General features: G+C 35.6%; 2 protein-coding genes across 4 annotated transcripts in view; one reads left to right on the top strand and one right to left on the bottom strand.

The window, feature by feature from the left end:
• LOC138691333 (piggyBac transposable element-derived protein 4-like) overlaps window positions 1–25,528 on the top strand; it is a 60,505-nt gene that overhangs the window by 6,123 nt on the left and 28,854 nt on the right. The gene's annotated exons all lie outside the window — the stretch shown is intronic.
• The window catches only part of LOC138691332 (zinc finger protein ZFP2-like), a 229,103-nt gene that overhangs the window by 186,990 nt on the left and 16,585 nt on the right, over window positions 1–25,528 (bottom strand). For 2 of the 3 annotated variants that reach the window (XM_069813213.1, XM_069813212.1), the window contains 2 exons: window positions 25,308–25,381; window positions 16,651–19,687 (listed from right to left, as the gene is read on the bottom strand). In XM_069813213.1, the coding sequence (XP_069669314.1) occupies window positions 18,388–19,687; window positions 25,308–25,381 (1,374 nt within the window). In that variant the 3' untranslated portion in view covers window positions 16,651–18,387. Of the gene's footprint in view, window positions 1–16,650; window positions 19,688–25,307; window positions 25,382–25,528 lie in introns of those variants that run through there. The other variant, XM_069813214.1, reaches the window with a different exon arrangement.

The following is a 25,528-nucleotide window of genomic DNA, read 5'->3' as shown; positions in this document are numbered from 1 at the left end:
AGTACAATCAAGTGTATCTGTGGCGATGCTAAGAAATCATTTATTGAAGATATACACAGTTATTAATTAAGAAAATGATAATAATAATAATACTCCTCTGTTGTTATCGGCTTCCTTCCGAAACTTGCAATGTGTGAACTTTTCAGTGTAATTACGTATCACATTGTTGAAATACTTAGGTTTAAGAGGAGGCAGAGGTGAATATTTCAAAATCCACAACATTTATCCGATTTGTTTGAAATTGATCATGGATACTAAGTATGTTATTAGTAATGAACATACCAAGTTTCAACTTCCTAAGTACAATAGTTCTGTAAATATTAATAATTTTAACACAAAGACCAATAACCCACAAACAACGAATAATACCTGTATAATTACATATTATCACAGTGTTGCAAAATTAGGCGTACCGGTACATATTATTATAATGCTTACAATATAAATAGCACTTTAAAAAACAAACAAGTCCAGAATATAGTGGTATGTAATTGTCTGCTAAACAAACCTTGGATAAACTTCAGAATACGATTGCCTTCTTCCTTCTCTTCCCACAAAAAATTTCAACCTTGTGTACACAAAATAAATTGGCACAGAAAAGTGCCTTTTGTGTAAGCATGTCAAGGCACATTCGACAAACACAGACAAATGCAATTTTTAGTACAGTACTTCATTTTAAGGTAATTGTCAGTGAGGGAACCATATACTGAAGTTTCCCCGCATTATTTAACTTACAATAGTAAAAACAATATTTAGTGTACGTCTAAATATATGATTAGGACTATATAATATCGTAATATGGAATAGGCTACTGGATGTGTTATAACAACATTAGCAATCACAATGGTTATCTTATTTATTATGATTATATATATCTGAGGAACTATATGACACTTTTTAACTAATATAGTATTACATCTTCATGTCATTGCATGTATATTTCAATTCCACAATGATTTTATTCTCTACCTATTAGGCCTAGATCTACTTATTCTGGATGTAATTTGCATTAAGGAACAATAGTTTCCCCACATGTAAACTGAGTCGAGTACGCTTTTCAGTAACAAGTGAACCAGCTTTTGAAAAGATGCGTTCACATGGCACTGAAGTTGCCACCACCTGGAATCTTTCTCTTACTAACTTTGCCAGAGTGGGGTAGGTATGGCAGTGTTTTCTCCACCACAAGAAAGGATCATAATTTCTTGGTAGAAGGGATCTTCTATGGACCGTTGTACCTCTGCTATGGCTCCTGACATTGCAGTCCTAGAATTAGGGCAATATAACTTTGATTATCATATGTGTAAAAATGTTACAGTTTACAGTCTACAGAACAGAAAGTCATGCTTATTATCACAAGTTTTTTGCATCACAAGAATAACTTGCTCATCAGACACTCAGAAAAACTGGTGAACGTATGTGAATAATATAAATAGATACCTATATCTGTTTCGTTTATCTTGCGGCTGGACTGTTGCAACTTCTTCGTCGAAGTCTTCCCATACTGAAAATCCACTTTCATCCACTGCAGAGAAGGTTTGTTAAGTGACTTCTGGTCTGCTGTGTCTTTTCTGGTTCGACTTTTTTGTGACTAGTTCAATTATATGTTTTTTAATTGAGTCAGCAGCAATTTGATCTGAGAAACCAATTATTTTAAATCTCGGATCAAGAAATGTACACATGGCAAGTGTTCTGCTAAATTCTATGGATTGATATCTTTCGGAAATTCCTTTCAGTAAAGATTGCAGAACAGTTTCCACAATAGGATTGGATTTTTCATTTTGCAACTTTTTGTACACTGCTGCAAGTCCTCGTGTAAGGACTATGACTTGACTTCCTGTTGCATAATTTTCCCCACTTAGTTTCCTAGTAACCATGGCTTGAGAATTTTGTATAGGTCCCATTCTTTTTCTGTAAGAACAGGCAAGTCCTTATTTATTAATGCGATCGTTACCTTTACTGGCTCCTCCAATTCCACGAGGCGCTGCAGCATGTAGAAGGTAGAGTTCCACCTTCTTACAACATCTTGTAATAGTTTCTTAGCAATTCTTACTCCTGAGTTCCTTTGATATGTGAACAATTTCTCAGTGGCACTATTACTTCTCTTAAAATGAGCAACAATAGTTTTAATTTTTTCTTGCACTTGTTTTATTTCCTGCAGTGCTTCTTGCACGATCAAATTTAATGTATGGGCATAGCACCCAAAGTGTTTCCATTTAAGTTCATTCATTATTGCATTTTTCATATTTGCTGCGTTGTCTGCAACTACAATTGAAACTTTGTCTGACAAATTAAATCTGTCTGTGATTTTCTTTATTGTAGCAGCAAGATTAGAGCTCGTATGAGGTCCATTTATTTGGTTACAATGAAGAAGTACAGAGTCTAGCTGTAACTTTTCATTTATATAATGTGCAGTTAAAGCTATGTAACTGTCATTGTTTTTGGATGTCCAGCAGTCAGTTGTAAGGGAAACGTTTCGTGCTGAACTTACTTTTTCCAAGACAACATTTTTACATTGTTCATATGCTGCTGGTAAGAGAGTAGTAGTAGTGGCTTTTCTGGTGGGCAGCTGGTAAGATGGATTTAGTGCTCTAACTCTACAAATCCACGATCTTCAACAATTGAAAAGGGTTGAAAGTCAAGAAAGAACAGCTTTAGCAGAATAGTGTTCAGTTTCTTCTTTTGCGTTTCACTGATTTTCCTAGCGACAAATGAAGAAATACTTGAATGTCTTGGTGGTGGTGGAATGGATGCTGAGGCTGGTGTTGCAGTGTGACTAGAAGATGCTGCTGACTCACCTTGAGCTGATACTGATGTGGAGGACGGTGCTGCGATGTAAGTGAATGTTGCTGCTGCTCATCTGGATCCTCTGTTGTTATTTCAGTTGAACTATGAGGACTTACTTTAGATATCTGTAGATTAATGATAGGATGCTTTCTTTCGATTTTTTTTTTTTTTTCAAATTCGTGATAGAAGAACTATAACACATCTTCTTACTGCAAATATCACATTGCGCAATTTTTTCCGTATCATTCACTGAAGTGAAAAATGACCAAAGTGGACTAGTTTTACTTCTTTTTTGCGCGTGAACTCATTCCCTTATTTAAATTAAATAAAATGATAGGATTAATTATAAATATTATAATACTGTAGCTGGTAATATAACTGCAAATAAAAATATTGTACTGTATATTCAAATAACTCAAACACACATTGCAAGCTTTTTATCACTACTGTAACGTACAAAATGATCTGCAATACCTTTGTCTTGTAGGGTATTGCATGATTCCCCGCGAATTTCTTTATCTGTACCCAATAATTTATTTTCGCGGTATTAATTAATATTGTTAATGGGGAGGGAATGAAAAAGATTAGTAAAACTGAATTTCGCGTAGATAAATTAAATTTCGCGGCCTACGAGATCGATGTATCGTTTTCAAGCAGAGGTCGAAAGTTTGTAGCATGTAACGCTTTATATTATGTTGCATGAAACTGTTTTATGAACTGTTACAAAGAACAAGATGTTTCGTGAAACCAAAGAGTATAGAAAGCAACTTTCATCTGTTTGAAACAGTTGGAACAGGATGGTACACGAAACAGTTTCATTTGTGTAATAGTTTCAAAGTAGCAGTTCCAGAATATTTGGCCCATCTCTACTTGAGATTATTTTAAAATTCAAATGAAGTGTGTCTTATCACTAGATTTAAGTAAAATAGCTTGAATATTGAAACCACTCAAATTTATAATGAACGATGTAATTTATTTCGTCAGCATGAAACGCTCGTTCGGAAAATAAAGTTATTTTTCCAGAAAAGCTAGAACAAAGAGGGCACAGCATTCTTTCCCTTCAGTAAATTCTGTGAGATGTAGCTACATATATTGATAAGCACGTGGTTTTAGTTTGCAGACAGAAATGTTTTTAATACCGTATATACATATCGTTTAATATCTACCTATATATTCTAACGCACTGTTATAGCCCCACCCCACTTGTTAATAAATACCAACATAACATGCGAGAGACCCAGGACGAATTACTGTAGACTACTAGGGAAGTGGTCCGTTTCCTTAGTATTGCTCCTGGACTCTCGAGTATTACGACGTACACTTGTAACAAGCAGGAGGAGGGAGGCTACAGCAGTCCATTAGTCTAATTTACAGGTATGTATCAAACGATTGTTATATTGAATGTATTGTGGTTGCAAAATAATACCACGTGTTTATCAGTATATAAATCTCAAAGAAGCCTGTTAAGAAAGAGAAAAGTATGCCTTCTTTGATGTAGTTTTCCTGAAAAATTGAAGCGTGGGCTGGAACAACATTATAAGTTACATTTGGTAAAATTTATAGGAGCTGCAAAAATATGTACGCGTACAACGTTGTTCTTATGAGGGTAGCTAACTTTTGAGTGGACAAATTTCACGTACTGCATTGATGGACAGTTGCAAGCCAAGGAGTATAGCAAAGTAACATGACATACAACATTATTACACGGAAACACGCCGAATGAAAATTTTGTAACTTACAACGTTGTTCCAGCCGACGCTTCAATTACTAGTAATTTAAATATAATGTGTCAGAAATGGCATAAGTAGGCCTACATAATGTATTTTACTGATACCATTTAGCCATTTAGCTCTTCCTTCTCTACTAGAAAAGTAAGCCCTAAATTTGTCCCTAATGCTAAATGATTCTGCAGAATTATTACCTCCAAACTTGGTTAGTGTTATCAAATTTTCAGATTGCATAGCAATATTCTCTCACCTAATGCCAATATTTGAACTTGATCTTATCATATTACGCAGACAGCAGCAAGTAATAATTACCAGGTCTGCAGTTTCTATGTTTATTGGAGTAAATAAAACTTTGAAAGTCTGGCTCATGGTTCCATATGTATTTTCTACAGTTTTTCGTGCTCTACATAGTTGAATTCGCTTCATTAGATTTCGTGATAAATGGAATGTTTCATCACCCATAATTGAGGCAAAATTGTATCTGTTCCAGGTAATCGCGAATCATCTAGCATCAATGATATGATCATTTGTTTAATATTGTATTTCTGGTAGATGCCGCTGTCGCCCTCTTTCCCTACGGGCCTACAACAATAGCAATAAACCTATATTTAGCATCAACCAATACAAGCAGTACTAGTGAGTGAAAGCTTTTATAACTGAAATACAAAGAGCCACTGTTCTCAGGACACACAATACGACAGTGTTTACCGTCCAATGGTCTGGTGTCTCTGTCTATTGGTGTACAAATATTTAATTCGGTCTTCTTCCTCAAGAAGTAATACAGACATTATTTTTTCATTAAGCTATTTTTGCAACTTGTAAATTCTGAAGTTCATTGTTAAACAGCTGGAGACAATCGATATTAATCTGCGATGTCCTTTATCGACTGATTGCCGTTTAATTGATTATCTCTACAGCAAAGACGGCGATATTCACCGTAAAGGAAACACCTAAGCTGCCGATCGCTCGGCGATCATCGCAATAGCGGAACCATAGCTTTAAATCCAAGAATTAGTCACTGGTTTCCATAGCAATATATGACGTCATGTGCCATGCCAGTACTTCAGAATTTGAATTTCATCTGGGTAACGCATATTTCCTTTCTCCCATCCTACACAATTTCACTGCCCTTTGTTCCTCACATATTTTGCTCTACTTCTCTCTTTTCCCTCTACTTGCTTTATTCTTCTGACTACTGTATGTTAAATAGGAATATCTGATTTACCGGTACTTTGAATACGCCATGATTCGATCCTAACACCTTTCGTTCAGTGAACCACTATCATAGCCATTACGCTACGAATTCGTTGATGAACAAATCCTTAAAAATTATATTTACCCACAATTAACATCAAGTACTTCCAAAGGTATCGTATTAAACATATGAATTTATTATTCATTAACCTTATTAGAGTTACTTACTTACTGACTTACTGGCTTTTAAGGAACCCGGAGGTTCATTGCCGCCCTCATATAAGCCCGCCATTGGTCCCTATCCTGAGCAAGATTAATCCAGTCCCTACCATTATACCCCACCTCCCTCAAATCCATTTTAATATTATCTTCCCATCTACGTCTCGGCCTTCCCAAAGGTATTTTCCCCTCAGGCCTCCCAACTAACACTCTATATGCATTTCTGGATTCGCCCATACGTGCTACATGCCCTGCCCATCCCAAACGTCTGGATTTAATGTTCCTAATTATATCAGGTGAAGGATACAATGCGTGCAGCTCTGCGTTGTGTTACATCAGCTTCTTGTCTATGCAGATGACGTGAATATGTTAGGAGAAAATCCACAAACGATTAGGGAAAACGCGGAAATTCTACTTGAGGCAAGTAAAGAGATAGGGTTGGAAGTAAATCCCGAAAAGACTAAGTATATGATTATGTCTCGTGATCAGAATATTGTACGAAATGGAACTATAAAAGTTGGGGATTTATCCTTCGAAGAGGTGGAAAAATTCAAATATCTTGGAGCAACAGTAACAAATGTAAATGACACTCGAGAGGAAATTAAACGCAGAATAAATATGGGAAATGCCTGTTATTATTCGGTTGAGAAGCTTCTGTCATCTAGTCTGCTGTCAAAAAATCTGAAAGTTAGAATTTATAAAACAGTTATATTACCGGTTGTTCTGTATAGCTGTGAAACTTGGATTCTCACTTTGAGAGAGGAACAGAGATTGAGGGTTTTTGAGAATAAGGTTCTTAGGAAAATATTTGGGGCTAAGAGGGATGAACCTTATTAGAGTTAATATGCCAAATTGATCACTAATTAATTAACTTAATATTGTACAAGGAACCAATATGATAGGATTACTACATTTATTCATTATTAATTATGTCACTATACATTGTATTAAATCGATTCACTACACTAGCCTACTCTCTTTAGTATTCTTTTAATCTCATTGAGGCAAGTTAAATTGCCACATTTTCTTTAAAACAGTTCTTGTACTTGCAATGTAATCTTTGGACATACGTGACGTCATATAAGTCTATTACGTCATCCAACTTATTGATCGGGAAAACAGCGACTCTTCTTTGGATACTACTAGCTAATCACGTATATCAATGTCAAAGCCAGCTAGACCGGCATTAGCTTCGTTTTTTGACCACACACGAACTCGTAACAAGAAGAAGTTAGGAAGATATTGTGTTTTTCAGGATGAGTTGTTAACAGAATGGAGACAATGGCTGCAGACGAGTGATAACTCTATTGCCGAATTTAGGTTATGTAACATATACAAAGATTAATGTAAGATATGAAGGACAACGCGCAGTGTAAGCTGTCTTTGAAGAAAGAATAGTAGGGCTCCAGGAGGTTTGACAAATGTTATACGGGTTCATATGATATCCAAAATTTTGTATAAAGAAAGAGTCGAAAAAATCTTGTGTAGCATAAGTTGTATCGGCTTACCATGTTGTTGTCCACAGTATAAGTTACAATACTCAAGATTGTGCAAATAAACTGCTTCCAGAACTCACACCTCTATCCGAAACTGGTTGCGAAATATCGAGTGTGCGCACTAAATATGCCAGTGTTGTTGGGAGTGTTTTGGGGCACATACTCAGGAATGACTCATTCAACATACAAAAAACAATTATTGTTTCTTTTAGTAGTTTATTAGTTTATATGGTTCAAATTTAGGAAATAAAAAAGTTTCCGTGTACCAGTATCTATTCAATACTGTAACCCCGAAACTGGGGTTAGAATCGGCGTTTTATTCTTCTATCAAGACGAAAATGAGTCCACTGAAGTAATCACCGAATACATCTCGACAATTTCAAACAGAAAGCAGAAAGGGTTCGGAATTATCTCAAGTCGCAGCATATGCAGCTGTTAATGCTGCATTTAATTATGGAAAAAAATGTTTCTGTGTATCAGAAGTTGTTGGCAGTGAACCAGAACATACTAATGACAATTTCCAAGTGCCGTATTTTAAATAATAATTGTTTGATATCTGCTGTAACAGTTTTCACATTTGTTCATACGAAGGCATTTGTAATAAAGGTAGGTAATGAATTTTCATCTTCTGCAGAAACAAACTGATTAAAACATCTTTTTGACTTTGTTGACATGAAGTATAAAACACTTCTGAGGCAGGTACCAACGCGATATCTTTCATTGTACCCTGTGGTTGATGGATGCCTCTTCTTCAACTGGAAGACTGTGAAGTCGTACTTCTTATCTCAAGGGGAAGAAGAGTGCAGCAGTATGTTGTCGTCTGATTTTAGTGAAGATGGTGATTTTTTCAGTTCAGTTGTACATTTTCTGGTTCCTTCAGAATGTACTGTTTCATAGAATCATTTAACAGCTCGAACACCAGACATTTACATCGGCTGACTTACATGCTCTAATGTAAAAATTGAAATTTGAGCTTCAGAATAAGCAAGTTGATAAATTTTATGGCAGTGAAGCCAATAAAATATTTAAGCACATGGGTGAATGAGATAAACACAAGTTTCAGTCTAGTGTATCGCTTTTCCTTGACAAAGCTCTGCAATATCTTGTAAATGATATGATCTTGAATTGTCAATTTAAAAAAGGTCTGTTTTGTGTTTTTAAACTCCGCCACTTGGAGAGCTGTTTGAAATATTTGTGAATGATCTTCATCTCAACACTGAAGTTGATAGATTGTATGAAGATATTTGTACCATTAAAATTTTATATGTTATAAATAAAATGATTTGGAAAGGAAATTGACGTCTATTATCCTGAAAAGGTTTACAATAAAAGTGTACAATATTTTGTTATTTCAAACCCTAATTTATTTGATAATACGAAAACTGTTAAAAATAAGGTTATATGAAAATTAATAATCTCAACAATTTAAAGATTCTGTGAAAATTAACCAAGGTACGTATCTAATAACTCGGCTACATGAACATTTGGAACTGATCAGTTAGTTAGTGGGGTTTAAAAAGGGCGCGTCAGCTACTATGGTTATTTGCGCCCTTATATAAAATCCTTCATAAAACAGAAACACAATACAATAATCAGAATGCTTAAAAGAACTATAAAAGGGTTGTCACGGTTAAAACGAGGTACACAAATGCAGTTTCAACAAGGTGATGCATAAAAGTCATAAAGGTGTGCAGTTCTCAAACCCTACCTAATATTTAAAAGAAATGCCACTAGAATTGACTTATCTGGCGCATTTCTAAAATACTCGGGTGCATAAGGTCCGAATGTCAAGTTTGTTAAAAACATACACTAAATAACAAAGGTAACCTCCAGATTTGTTTCCAGATATAATGGATCATGTGCCATTACCAAGCAATGTTTCATTGAATGTCTCATGATTTTGTAAACATTATAGTTTCTTTGTATCATCATAATGTTACAACATGAGTGATAATGCTTGTAATGCAATGAAAGAAAAGAAGGAAGATAGGTAAGGTTCTATGCAGTCTCCTCGGAAAAAAAAATTCGTCTGTCAGTTAAAGAATACAAACAAATTATTCATTCCGTTCAAATGTGAATTAACAATCTCGAGTGAATAAGATACTATATCATAATAGTTTCCTTTAATACAGGAAATTGTACATTTAACAGATTTGACAAACCGTTAATAAAGTTGTAGGTGTGTAACCAAGATGTACGAAATAATGTTAATGTTATGTTTTATTTAACGACACTTGCAACTGCAGAGGTTATATCAGCGTCGCCGGATGTCCCGGAATTTTGTCCCGCAGGAGTTCTTTTACATGCCAGTAAATCTACTGACATGAGCCTGTCGCATTTAAGCACACTTAAATGCCATCGACCTGGCCCGGGATCGAACCCGCAACCTTGGGCATAAAAGGCCAGCGCTATACCAACTTGCCAACCAGGTCGACTGTTTGGAATAGGTTGCTATTGTTCTTATGGATTTACCTCATAGCTAAGAGATTTATTGATGAAGATGGCCAAAAATACCTTGTTTCAGATCTTTCTTAAGCCATGACCGAATTTTGCAGAAAACGAAAATTGCAAGCTTAAGTGCAACTGTCAGGTACCATTACCTTGCAGACGGAAAGAGAGGGACTTGTGAGATATGATGGCTTATTTATCTAAAGGATAAACCCTTTTACAAAATCATCATACGATATTATTTCAAATATAAGACATTTGACAGAATAATAGTTCTGTCATAAAAAGTTTACTACAAGTAATTTATAAATTTTATTGTTTGGAGCCTGCCCTCAAAGAACGTTATATATCAGTTTTTGAACATTCTGAGATATTCATCTGAGAAGTTTGTTGGTTATTCAAGCTATATATTAGCACCAGACTGTATAACATTTTTCACGTAAATGAGGGAGATATTTTTAGTTGAAAGTTGCCCCTCCGAAAAGACAGTTGTATATCAACAAAGATGGCGGATGTTGGTAATCTGAGTGTGTCATCAAGCTCAATGTTAACGTTGAATAAGAGCAGGAAGAGAAAGATTAATCAACTGGATTGGAAGAATAGTGTACGAAAACGATTGAAGAATATTGGCAAAAGCTATACGTCAACATCAGGCCATGTAGTGAAAGAAAAACAGCATTCAACTCAGGTAAGGCAGAACGTTGTATATCACGTAGGAAGTTGTTTAAGTAATACAGTAATTTAGTATTCCCATAGCAATGTACTACATTTACATCACTAAACGTAGCAGACTAACGTATTATTGTAATGTTTTATTTTTCCTTTTAGGGCCGGGTTTGCATTTCTAAAGGTTGTTTTAAGAAGGGCTGTGCAAATATTACTGTGGAAGAAAAGTTGGTTATGTTCGATGAATTTTATTCTCGAGATTACAATGGACAATCGTCATTAATCAGTAAGTTAATGCAAATTGTGGACCCAGTCCATAGACGTGGTAAAAATGCAGACGCAACTTCGAGAAGGAAATTCACTTTCAGATATTATCTAACAAATTCTGATCGAACAGCAGAAGTGTGCATGAAAAGTGTGTGTGATATGTTAGCGGTAACTCCTCGACGTTTGCAAATGGTTCAGAATAAAATTAAATGTGGAGTAAATATCCCTACTCATATGCGTGGCAAACATGCTAATAGACCGAATGCTATAAGTCCTGATGTTAAAGTTAAAATTCGAGAGCATATTAACAGTTTTCCTAAACAGCCAAGCCACTATTATCGTCAGAAGACCGAAAATGAATTTTTGAGTCCAGATTTGAACCTCCACAAAATGTTTAGGTTATTTCAAGAAAAGTATCCTCTGATCTCTGTAACTTGGCGTCTTTATCAGGATATTTTTACTTCTGATTTCAATTTGAAATTTGGTCGTGCTCGTTCAGATACGTGTAAATATTGCGATCAGTTATACAATCAGCTAGTAGCTGCTGAAACTGACGAGGCAAGATCTAAAATTCAGGCACAAAGTGACTTGCATCACGCCAAAGCCGACAGTGTATACGAATCTTTAAAAGCAGATGGTGATATAGCCAAGGTAAACGACAAGATCATTGTTTCGTGGAGGGATGTGCAGCAAATACTGTCATGTCCTACATTTACACACTCAAGTGTTTATTACAAACGACAACTGTCCACATACAACTTTGGAATGCATAATCTGGGAACCGATATGGCCACAATGCATCTGTCGCATGAGTGCATAGCAGAGAGTGCTGGAGAAATAGTGTCCTGCCTACGGTACTGAAATATATTACTGGTTTATTTCAGCCCCTACATCCTGGCCAGGATCGTAAACTGATTGTCTGGTGTGACCGCTGTGTAGCCAAAACAATAACTGGAAAGTAATTGCCCTGTACATTTATTTGCTTCAGAGAGGTTATTTTACTGAAATTAATCAAAAGTTCCTTGTCTCAGGCATAGTTACTTGCCCTGTGACAGGGACTTTGCACTCATCGAAAAGCAGAAACTAGTTGCGAATGTAATGGTCCCATTTCAATGGAAGCACATGGTAGCTGAGGCATGTATCAAGAGACCATTCATTGTACAAGAAATGAATCAGGAAGATTTTGTAGACACTTCTGTGATAGATGAAAGCTTGAATCATGATCCTGCACTGAAAATCATACAAGTTCTGTGGATAAAATTTGTGGCAGATGATCCCCAGGCAATCATTGTCAGAAAAAGTCATAATGTATTACAGCCATGAATAAGATACTCTGTAATGAAGGGAAGGAAAGGTAATCAGCCAAGAATTAAGTTGCCTATACCAGAAATTCAGTTACCTCAGTTGTATCCTGCTTTGATTCCACTCACAGCTGAGAAAAAGAGATTTGCTTGACATGTGTCAATATCTGCAGCCACAACACAAGCAATTTTATATGGACATATCTATATGATATGGAGAGTGAGATTTTTCAGAATGTACTCATATATTTGAAGTTTATTTTGTAATATATTTAAAACACAGAATGATACTGTGGTATCAAACATAAAAGCAACTTTGTTTTACTTACATAGGACATATTTTGTTTTTATTTCTTCAGAATTTGTCAGATAAGTACGTATCATTATAATAAATTAAGTATTCTGTATTGTGTTTAGGGCCTACTTTGCTACAAAAGTACCCATGATCCTTCCTTTATATAGTATATTTCTAATGAAACAATGTATGTATTTCATTTATATACTAAAAATAAAAGTGCAGCAGAACTTTTGGTATCATATACAACGTTCTAAATCTGTAGTGATATACAACTTTCTTCCACGGAGGTATGCGTTTTCTCATTGTAATCCCTGCATGGTACCATTTAACAGTAAAATATTCTTTTAAATATGGAGGTGAAATGGTAAGTTTTATTTAAAAAACGATTTAAAACGAAACCATCAATTCATAAAGAACAAACTGTTTTTTTTTTTTTTTTTATTCCTGTGAAGTTGTCAAATGTGATGTACAACATTCTTTGAGGGCAGGCTTCATTTTACGAAAAATTAATTCTTCATTGAATAATATAGGATTAATTCTTGTATGTAAGAGTTGAAGGAAATAATCTGTTTCCATATTCATATTGATTCATTTTGTTCCATTCATTATACTAAGTACAGTATAGTTCACATAGCCTGTGACATTTCGTAGTCTTGTAGCACAAAGGCTCAATTCACCCTGTTTGATATTTCATCACATTTTTCATGGTCATGAATGCGTACACACAAGAAATAACATAAAAATATATATAACATTATGGTTACCTTAATAAAATGTTTACAACTACATTGTATGACTACAAAAGTGCTTTTTGATTTACAATAAACCAAGAGCCGAAAAGATAAAGCATGTCAATAAGTATGTTAATAACGATACGTAAAGTCGATACTGCGTATTCTGATGTTACATGTGCATAATTCACCAATGGCGTTCTTTCACTAGTACAAGTCAGTTAACCCTTCAGTGGTAACGTTGGGTCTACCAGACCCAGACTAAATTTATTTTAAATGTAACGTAATTTGGCAACAATGGATTTTTCTCACCTTTTAAATTAACGTTTCTCTTTAAATTTAAGTGGCTACAAACATTCTACAGTTGACGATTGTTGAGTGAGGAAGCAATTTACGAGGTCTGGGTCTGACAGACCCAATGTTACTAGTAGCGTTACTATTTTGAGGTAAGTTGAATCGCAAATAATCGTGTCTTTGTAGTATAATGTCTTACTATTTCAACAATTAAATTGTTTTAAATTACATTCTTAAAAATCTGTTATATTTCTAGTGTTTAATTTTCTTATAATGTACACTTTTCTTATAGTGTACAAAATGGATGAAAGTTATGAAGCTCGTGTTGCACAAATTCAAAAAATGTTAGAAGAAGAAGAAGAAGATGATGATGATGATGATGACATTGCGGATCCTAACTTTTATATAGAAAGTGACCACAATACAGATACCGATGAAGAATTTAGTGAAAATAACAGTGATGAATTTGGTGAGAATGTCAGTGAGGAAGACAATTGCCAATATTTAATTGGGAAAGATGGTGAAACAAAATGGAGAACAGAAGTAGGAAATATGAATATTTCATACTCGACGTAGTAACATTGTTACTACACGTTTACCAACAGTGAAACAAGATGCAAAGAATGCGCATTCTATACTAGACACATGGTCTCTATTTATAGATGAGGGAATGATCGATATAATTGTGAATAATACAAATAAGTAAATACTAAAACGCACTGCAAATTATTATTCTGAGCAACGATTCACTCATTCCACCAGCAGAAGTGAGATAATGTCCCTAATTGGTTTGCTGTATATGGCTGGTTTGTTGCATGCAGGAAGACTGAATGTCGAGGAACTGTGGGAACGAGATGGAACAGGTGTAGAAATGTTCTGGGCCACAATGTCCTTACAGAGATTTCGTTTCTTGTGCCGATGCTTGCGATTTGATGATTTGGAAACACGTCAGGAGAGAAAATCCATCGATAAACTAGCTCCTATCCGCGAGCTTTTTTTTTTTTTTTTCAATTTTTTTGTAGAGAAGTGCAAGAAAAACTTTTCAATTGGCATTTTTGCAACTTTGGATGAGACTCTTGTGTCTTTCCATGGAAGATGTCAAAGAAACTCGCCAAGTATGGGATAAAAGTTTTCAGTATTGTTGACGTAAAATTATTTTATTCTGCAAATATGGAGGTATACATGGGCCAACAACCAGAAGGACCATTTGTGATAGACAACAAACCAGAAGCTGTGGTGAAAAGATTGTGCCAGCGATTTATCAGTCTTCTTGTAATGTGACCATTGGTTCACAAGCTACAGTTTGTTGAAGACGATGCTGAGGGACCACAAACTCACAATTGTGGGAACAATCCGCAAGAACAAAAGAGAGTTGCCCAGTGCCTTTGACAATGCAAAATGCAAAGAAGAATACAGTAGTGTGTTCGGTTTTCAAGTGGACTGCACCATTGTGTCTTACGTACCAAAGAAGAGTCGGTGTGTAGTGTTGATATCCAGTATGCACCATGACAACAAACTAGATGAAACCACAGGGGACAAAAGAAAGCCAGATATTGTCTCGTTCTATAATGAGACTAAAGGTGGAGTCGATACTGTCGACCAAATGTGTGCTGAGTATGATGTAGCACGAAATACCAGACGTTGGCCCATGGCGTTATTTTATCATATCCTGAATGTTGCTGCAATAAATGGCTACGTCATTCATATAGTCAATACTGCAACAGTAACACCAAGACGAAAATATCTTAAAGAATTGGCAAAAAGTTTAGTAGAAAGCCAGTTGAAGAACAGGGCTCAGAATAAATACAATCCAATGGATCTAAGAAAATCAGCAGCCAGACTATGTGGAACAACCCTACAAGAACATGCTCCAGAACCCCCTCAGTCTGGAAGAAGAGGACGTTGCTATCGATGTAAAGACAACAAAACGAAATATTTCTGCCGAAAATGTAATAAATGGCTCTTTTTGAGTCATGCATGCATGTTATGTGACAGCTGCTCAGGAAACGATGATTGACATTTTTGTTTTGAATTGTGGATACGTTGTGATACGAAACTAGTTTTTACAGTAAAATATATTTGTCACTGTCTTGATTAACATTTTGTATAACAAAAAATTAAAGCCTATAATTGCAGTTCTGTTTGAATTTTACGTCGTTATTTCTATTTGAGTTCCGTACTAATATTTCAAATATAATATAAAAAAATAATAAAATTCAATTATATAATTCAAGTTAATATACTTCATAGTTACAAAAAATGTGTATGGGTCTCTCAGACCCAACGTTACCACTGACGTGTTTTCTTAACGTTACCATCGTAGGGTTAACATAAACAAAGGTTGTTTAATCAACTACAAAATTTATAACACAGAATATTTAAGAATTCAAATCAGGTGGTAGTCTGGTCAGACACACGTAGAATAATACTGAAAGTGATTCTACTGAATTTCTGAATTAGATATGATGAAGAAATCATGTTACGGCCTCTATGGCACAAAAAATAGGATGAGAAAATAGTTTCATGATGACAAAAGACTGAATCAACTTCTACGTACCAAGCAACTTTCTCCTTAGTTGTGAATGCTCATCTTCAATATATGTATTTTAACTGTATAAGCGTTCCCATTTTTGTTTCCATTCCAGGTTTATTGTGGACCAGGCCTAAAAGATTTCTAGTCTGTGCTAGTGTCCATGAGGTTTCAGGTTACAAGAGTGAGAGAAACACATCCCACATTCATCGCATTAACAAACCTTTTCGTCAGTATTTTTGAAAACAGATTTAAAATAGTCTTTAAAAATAAACACGTATCACAGATATCAGAATTAAAAGTCTCCTCGCTTACAGGCTTTCCTGAGTGTTTAAGCTACAAGATCGCGAGAACACTAAGCACAAAAACCGATTTAGAAAGGTTTGTTGCTCATATGCTTCAGCACATGAGTACTTAAGTTAAACCTACCAGCGGAATACATATAGAAGGTTAAGTGTTCACGTAGGCTTCCACGGTTGGTGTACATGGTCTTTGCCGAAACTTCGGGACATACACAGCGTTGACTTTGTTGTTGGTGGCTGACATTTCGACCGCTGTGTTGTGGTCATCCTCAGAGCAGTTGGATAAGGAAATAGTATGTGAGCTTGTATATTTGTGTGTGTGTGTGTGTGTGTGTATATATATATATATATATATATATATATATATATATATATATATATATATATATATATATATATGAGCTATTCCATCTCAAATCGACCGAAATATAGAGAAAATTGACCTTACAATTTCTAAATACAATGAAACTTTTTTTTGTACGTAGAGAACTGTGATACAATGCTTTGTGCAAAGTTTGAGGCATCAGAACTTCATAGTGTTTAAATTAAAAATATTTAAATGTATCGTATTTTCATAAAATTAGCAACTTTAAACTCTTGTAGCTCCGAAACCCTTCCACCCAATGATGAAAATCATGGTTTATTTTGATGCTAAGAAATTAATGTTTATATTAACATATAAAGAGATTTTCTTACTTTTTATGGAAATCTAGAAATTTAGATTTTTCGTCATTAAGACGCCTTTGGCTAGGAAAAAAATACTTCAAAAATATATAGTTAGATTCCGCATTGAAAGTACAAATAAACACATATATTTTAGTGATGGTGTGTTGATAAGAAAGTATTGAAAATATCAAATAAAGAAAATAAATAGTACGCGCATGAAATAACCAGCTGACTGTGAGACGGGAGCTAGCCGAGACTAGCAAGGCCAGGAGACAAACACGTGATGTGACGTTTAGCAGTCATGGCTGTGCTAGCTTTATCACAGGTTTTCATAAACACAGGAGTAAAATGACGCCCAACGCTCGCTTATCTTCAGCTCTCGGCCAGTGCGTGCGGTACTGCGCGTTCAAGTCTAGGCGTGTGAAAATAATCTATTTAATACCCTCGAAACTTATTGCCGTACCACTAAGCAAACAATGCCGAATCCCTCTTAATAATGCAAGGTTTTTTCTCAATATATATATATATATATATTTGGTTTTTACAAATGGCCAAAAAGCATAAATACAAGTAAAATCAGATTATCTGTCTCTCTGTGTACAATAAAAATAAGGATTACTTCTTAACATAACCAACCAAATGTCAGCTTCAAAATAAGCTCTCGTTCAATGTTCTGCAGTAAATGGTTCCTGAGTTCTGAGCGCTGAAAGAGGCTTGTTTTTATAAAATGCGCTAAATGTCGCTCAATAACACGAAAACCGTTGACTTTCGATAGCATATTTTTTTAAAATGCACTCCCCTCAGCACCTTCTATAAGTAGGGAAAAAATTAGAGTATAAAAATATGCGAGGTTTTTTACTGATCGATTTCATATGGAATAGCCTATATATATTGCTTATTGCCTTTCAATGATAGGTCGTAGGTTCTCCTTCTGGCATCTGATTGGTTTTTCTTTCGTAACTTATTAGGGACAGTCTTATATGAATACTCCCCTCCATACAGACCTCAACCGGATTGCACAACGAAGAACCAATCAGATGTGTGTGTATATATGTATGTGTGTGCACATACACATACACACAAGGTCACATACTACTTCCTTCTCCAACTGCTGACCACAACAAAGTGGTCGAAAAGTCAGCCACCAGCACCAAGACAACGTGGTATAAGCCCCGAAGTTTCTGCACAGACCACATATAGAAGGTGCTTCGCCTATGCGCAAGAGATCATGGGTTTTCAAACTTTTCGAACACGGCATTAGAAATGTTTCCCACCTCTTTGGCGGAGTTTATGGAATTTTAGGCGGATTTGAGAGGTTTCTCGCCTGTGTGCAGGCGTTCATGTTTTCTTAGGTTACTCGAATCCGAGAAACACAACAAACATCACACTTGAAAGGCTTATTGCCTGTGTATCGGAGTTCATTTTCTGGCCCCCGACACCGAGAAACACTTACCTCACATCACACTAGAAACGTTTCTCGTCTGTATGCCGGCGTTCATGATTTCCCAGACTCCTCGCAACCAAGAAACACTTACCACAAACACCACATTTAAAAGGTTTCTCCCCTGTGTGCAAGCGCTGATGGTTCCTTAGGCTCCTCGAACACGACAAACACTTACCACAGACATCACACTTGAAAGGTTTCTCGCCTGTGTGCACGCGATTATGTTTTCTTAGGTTACTCGAATATGAGAAACACATACCACAATCACCACACTTGAAAGGTTTCTCGCCTGTGTGCAGTACTAGATGGCTTTTCAAACTACTTAATACAGAGAAAACCACACCACAAATATCGCATGTGAACGGTTTCTGACCAGTGTGGCAGCGTTCATGTTGTTTTAGGTTACTTGATTGCGAGAAACACATGCCACAAACATTACATTTAAAAGGTTTCTCGCCAGTGTGCAAGCGTTTATGTCTTTTCAGAGTACTCGAATCCGAGAAACCCTTACTACAAACATCACACCTGAATGGTTTCTCGCCCGTATGCACACGTCTGTGTTTTCTTAGGCTGTGCGAATCCCAGAAACGCTTATCACAAACATCACACACGAAAGATTTCACACTAGAGTGCCGGCGTACGTGGCTTTTTAAGTTATGTAACTGCCAGAAACACATACCACAAAATACGCATTTGAAAGGTTCCTCGCTTGTATGGTGGCGACGTTCATGGCATCTCAGGTTACTCAATTGCGAGAAATACAAGCCACAAACATTACATTTGAAAGGTTTCTCGCCCGTGTGTATACGTTGATGGTCTCTTAGAGTTCTCGACAACGAAAAACACTTACCACAAACATCACACTTGAAAGGTTTCTGGCCGGTATGGATAAATTTATGGTTACATAAGCTACTGGCATGCGAGAAACACCTGCCACAAACATCACATTTAAAAGGTTTCTCGCCTGTATGTACTCGTTCATGACTTTTTAAGTTAGACGACTGAGAGAAACACTTGCTACAAACATTGCATTTGAAAGTTTTTTCGTCCGTGTGCAGACGTTCATGAGTTTTTAGGTCATTTGTGTTTGAAAAACATTTACGACAAATATCGCATTTGAAAGGTTTCTCCTTCAGTTCCGCCGAATTCGAGAAATCTATTTTTGGCAATTCAAATACCAATTGCTTTTCATTGTCACGAGTCCGCACAGGTTTTCCCAAGGAACCTGAATTACTGTGAATGTCCCATACAGTCTCATTCTCTTCAAGTGCAATACTGTCCAATTCTGATGATACAGTCCTCTGACTGGTAGCTGCAATCCTGAAGTAAATGAGCCGTTGAGAGCAGAAGTGATGTACGTGAAAAGTGGGTAATAAGTTGAGCTAGGATTCGTATGTAGTAATAGCTAATATTTTTAGTTGGTATAGTTTACAAACATGCAAATCATGTCCCCCACTCCTCATAATTGCCATTCTTGTCATTCAGTCCTTCCATTAGTTAGCGCTAAGGGTTTTTTAATCATCTTAACCACCACTTACAAAACAGCGGGGGGGTTTAAAAGTTGCATTGTCTAGTCCTTGTGGCTTTTCCTGCATTTCGAGTCTTGTCAACGAGGCTTAAAACCTTCTTAACGGCATCGACTCAACTATACTCGCGTCATTCCTAACTCATACTACATATAAATCCTAGCTCTAGTAATAAGGATTAAAGTAAACATTCTGTAAAATACAGCGCAAACTAGAAATTCATACTCAATTTATTTAAACTATTAGTAGTCAGTGGATAGCTTGAAGCACATATTAATTGCTACTTTGCGCTGCATTTTACACAATTTTTACTTTAAACCTCATTACCCAATTTTGACTTACACCACTTCTGCTCTGAACGGCTCAAATATGCTATCAATCTATTAAATACTCACAACAAATATACATTCAATTATTGAATATTCAAATGAAAACAAATCCATTTCAGCAGGACCCACATTACCATTAGAGATTCATTCTTTTAAATCATTTATGAGTAACATTGAAAGTTTCAAAATACTCAACAATTTGGCCTTCAACTGTACAACAAATTTCATAACGATTACACAACGTTAATCAGCTCTTAGGAAGCATTTATTTAAAAAAAAAAAAACATATCTGGCCAAAGTGTCTTATGACACAAGCGTGCTATTTTTTGCAATTGTTTTGAAATTCGGTATTGCATATGTGCTATAACTTTCTCTATAACATTTTGATATATAAATTGTTTACACTTTATTAAGTTAGTCACTTTAAAATTTGGCAGTGGAACATTTCTGAGTCTAGTTCGAAGTAAGTATTATCAACAGTAATCTCACGAGAGTTTTTTTACTTATTTAGAGAAAATTAAAACTCGAGTGGGATTTAATTGACTATTAAACAATTAGGGGAAAGTATATAAAGATCAGAAAAAATAAAGTACTTTAATACAATAAGATACTGACTTACTGTACTAAAATTCTATTTCACTAATGATAGCTTCACCAAAACCTTTGAACAGAGCCGCCATTTTTAGTTGACTGTCTATGCAATAAACAGATGACAATCGCAAAGCATGTTTTATAGTATCGTAAGAATTTGCAGTTTGAAATATTCGCAAACACAGAAACAAATAGTAGGGAGATGATAAAAACAGAAGAAAGTGTATAAAGATTAGAAGAAATAAAGTACTCTAATAAAATAAAATAGGTAATAATAGAATTAGTAAAATTCTATTCCACTAATGTTAGTTTCACCAAAACGTTTGGACAGAGCCGCCATTTTCAGTTGTTTATCTATGCGGGAAACGATCACAAAGCATATTTTATAGAATCATAAAGAATCTGGAGTTTGAAATGTTGGCAAACAAGGGAACGATACAAACTGATAAAAAGAAACAAATGCTAGGGAAGTGATAAAATTTTAGCGACAATCAGACATGATTGGTTGAAACACGTCCTTTCGTACCGTTTTGTTGGTCAAAAGTATTACGACGTAGTAAAAGTGTAATAGTCAAGGGAAAATTTGTATTTGTATTATCCCTAAGTTGGTATTTGTTGTTTTGCGAACGTTCAACCAGTAATAATGCTTTCAAAGCTCTGCAATAATGTAATTTACAATTATAAAAGAATATAGGCCTACTAAATTTTTTTCTTTGCTTTAAAGATAAATACAGTCGTACTCAACGACATTAAAGCATTCAGTGACTCAATTGAATGAAGTATTTCAGATATCTGTAGGAAATTTAGGACTTGCATACCCTCCTATTGAATGCATTATGGTTGACTAGCAGTTTTTACCTCTACGTGGATGCTGTTCTTTCAATGTATTTATCAGAACTAAATCCACGAAATCTGGTATAAAAGTCTGGGCGTGTGTAGATACAAATACATATCATACTCATAACATCCAAGTATACATAGGAGTGAAACCGGATGAGTGTCCAGAGAACAGACAAGAACCAAGCAATGAGAACTGTCAAAGATGCTCGCTACGGTACAGGACGAAGGGTAACAAAGACAACTTCTTCACAAGCTGTAATTTGACAGAGGAACTTTTAGCTCATAATCTTGCCCTCACTGGAGGAAACAAAATTTTGACATTCCCAACCGTTCACATTAGGGAGACGAAGAGAAATTTTTTCGTGTCTATATGGTGTCGTGTTGCTTTGACTGACATTTTAGAATCAAAGACGAAAAAAGACTGTATTGTGTTACTGTCATCATAGCTTCATGACAAGTCTTGTTAAAAGGAAGGCAACAATTTCAAGCCACAAATAATACTCGACTATAACAATATCCAATGTGGATATTGTGGACAGGGAGGGTAGGGAGTACACAACTTCTTGAGGTGATCTGTGAGACTGTGTTGCAACATGAATGATGGCGTCAGTTGTGTGAACGCTCTCAAGATTGCTATTATAGGGGCCTCTTCCTGCTTGAACTGAGTGCTCAGCTGGTTCATCTCTATGACTGCAGCACTGAGAAAGCCAGAGAGTGTTTATATGGAAGCACTTGGTACACACACTCCACAGAATGAACCCCGCAATAACCACTGTATCAGCTGGAAATGGAAGGGAAAGTGGACACTGCCACATGCGCTCAAGTTTGCCAGACAGGAAACTGATCTCGAGCTTCAAATGAAAAATGATATTAAGACATATGGGAAGTATGCAGTGACTAAGAGGAAGGCGGAAAATAGGAAAGACTGGATAATACTGTACTAGGTATGCAAAGACATATCTGCCCTTGAGCAGAACACTATGAATGAATGAACGACCTTGAGTGTTTGTTTGATTAACACAGTATATGTTTGGTTAAGTGTCTCTTATGGGCTTCCCATGTTACTCCACTCAAGCACTTGATTAGGGTTGATCTGTTCCTTATTCTATTAGCGATATTGTCTAAGGAAAGTGGCATTCGAAATTTTATAGAGTTCGAGTCTGAAGTATATGCAGATGTTTTTTGATAATGGAAAATAGAGGCTGGACAAATTAATGAAACCATTCGAAATAACTACAGCATAGCACAATAAAGAATCATACTGTAGATCAGTATTGATTTCGCATTATAGGATGTACGCTTCACGGCAAAAAGAGGGGGCCAATTCTTAGTCATTAGAAATTCTAACTTCTACCGCGCAATTCACACGAGTACAAGAACTGCACTTGAAGGAATTGGTGTTCTGTTTTCACTGAAACTCGTCCATCTACAATGTATTCAACCTTACGAGGTGTGTGTCTAGCGTAGGGATAAGAGGTCCGCTCTTCGTACCATGGGTTGTGATTTGGCTTCCCAATTCCGTAAAATTATTATTTTTCATTTTAGTTTTAATTTATTTATATGAAATGTTAAATGGCGTTTGTTAATAAACTTTGCAACGCTTGTCTTGTACAATATTACTGACCAACACCTGTAGGTTATTAATAAGTTAGAATTGGCCCTTATAAACGAAATTAATATTTGTTTCACTTCCTAAAGGAACGAGAACCACATCAGACATAAATAAATAAAAAACAAATCCTTTTGTATGTGTTATAGAACTACTATCAAAAGTGCTACCTACAAACACTTGAACAAAATTGGAATTATTTTCTGACCATTTTGTCCAGTGTGCAGTATTCAAGAAGAAGTACATCAGAATCATTTACAGCGATGTCCAGCCCTTTCCTCTAAACCAACGTCGTCATCCCATTCTCTTACATGCTGTTCTTCAATTTCGTTCCAGCACAGCATGTATTCAAACTTTATCTCCCCTGATATCCCTCTCCTACCTGCAGTTTTATGCTAGACGTCATACGGAAGTAAAGGTTTAATACAGTGCATCACTCGACCTCATGCTAAATAGTAAAGAACATTGAAGGCATCATCACAATATTCTCAAATACTTTAATTTTTACTTTTTATTTTAAATAATAATATACAATTCTTTTAGAAATAATATCGATGTTCGACAGTACGTATAGGTGTAACCAGTTCTTCCCTTCCATAAAAATTAAAGGTCTAATCTAAGGAGTCGTCGGACAGACAATAATTTATCTTCAGTTTTAAGAACTGTACTTGCTAACGTAATATTACCGATATGGAGAATGTTATATCTAAAAACAAATGATAAACAAGAAGTGTCTCTGGCAGGTCCTTCAAGTGAGAAGAATAAACTTTTGTGATATATGAAAATGTCTTTCATCATTGTAAGTACACATTGGAATTGCAACAAATAATAAAAGCTTAGGAAATAACTATCTGTCTTTGTTGTTCAGGTTGTACATGTATTTATGTACGAGTATAGGGTTCTTTCTTCCAATGTTTCATGACAATATAATTCAAGTACAATACTATTTTCGCCTAGGAGAATATGCTGTATTATTTAAGGAAATTAGTATTAATTTATAAGGAAATAGTCATAAAATCATAATTATATATCACAAATATTTCCATTTTTCAATATTGTTTATGCCTTACTTATTTGCCTTTTGTAGAATTTTTCTAAATTTATTACACTTTTTTTACTGCTGATTATTATTTTCATGACGCATCCGAGGTCTAATAATATAAATTGTCTCATTTATATGATTGTGATTTCACTACAAGTACAATACCTTACTCACAGGAACACATTCTACATCGGTGCCTGAGAGCTGAGTACTCGTACAGTTTTATGCAGTCTTTTACAGGGAAGCATGCGGCTATCCTGTAACTTCAAAATCATAAGTTTCTGTGATGATTTCGTGACACCACTGCTCTGAACTCTCTATGTGTGAAAAATATTGCTAAGGACCCTACATTAATAACATTACCAACAAGTTTCTTTTGTGAGTGGGACAGTAGAAGGGGAAACAGTGGCCAAACAGAAAGAAATCAGAACCTGGTATAACAATGTTCAAGAACCATTGTATGTATTATTGTTGTTCTAATTCTGGTGATGTGAAAGTGAAAGATTGATGTCCTTAACTACAATAGAAAGCATGAACTAATGGACGAACAAACAAACAAATAAATGAATTAATAAATAAAATAGGGAAATTAATGTTTCATAACGACTTCTTAAATGTGATGAGCAGTTCACAGAAAAACTCTTGGAATGGACTCAAAATGGTAGTTTATTATTTCCTAGGGAGTTACAAAAATTTCAATTATAGAGAAACTTAGAAATTAAGTTAAAGATTTCAAGACCCTAGGATGCAATACAAGTGAGTTCATGTCCATCTAGATTACTTTCTTGAAAATCTAGGCACTTTTAGTGAAGAACATGAAGAAAGGTTTGAACAGTACTTATGGAAACCAGATATCAACAGAAGTGGAGTGTGAATGTGATAACTGATTATTGCTGGATGATTCAGGCAGACAGTTCTTCTGGAGCTGCTTCTGGACAGTCACGAAAACGGACACTTCAAATACAATGAACTCTCTACATGAAGATTAGTACACAACACTCACCTTTTGGCGAAAACCTCGTTGTCCTCTGCCGTCACTTTCACCCTTGGCTCCTCATCGAAGTCACTCTGCTCATCCTACAAATACAGAGCAAAAAAAAAAAAAAAAAGATAGCTGAATTTACATGAATAAAAGCGCATCCATTTTAGTAGCCACACAACTACATTTAAGTCGTATTAGGACCTTCTAGAATCTTAGCTATTAAAAGATAATTCTTGGGGCAT

The sequence above is a fragment of the Periplaneta americana genome, chromosome 16, assembly GCF_040183065.1.
Source record: "Periplaneta americana isolate PAMFEO1 chromosome 16, P.americana_PAMFEO1_priV1, whole genome shotgun sequence".
In the NCBI taxonomy this organism is placed as follows: domain Eukaryota; kingdom Metazoa; phylum Arthropoda; class Insecta; order Blattodea; family Blattidae; genus Periplaneta; species Periplaneta americana.
This window is presented reverse-complemented; position numbering and strand designations above follow the sequence as displayed.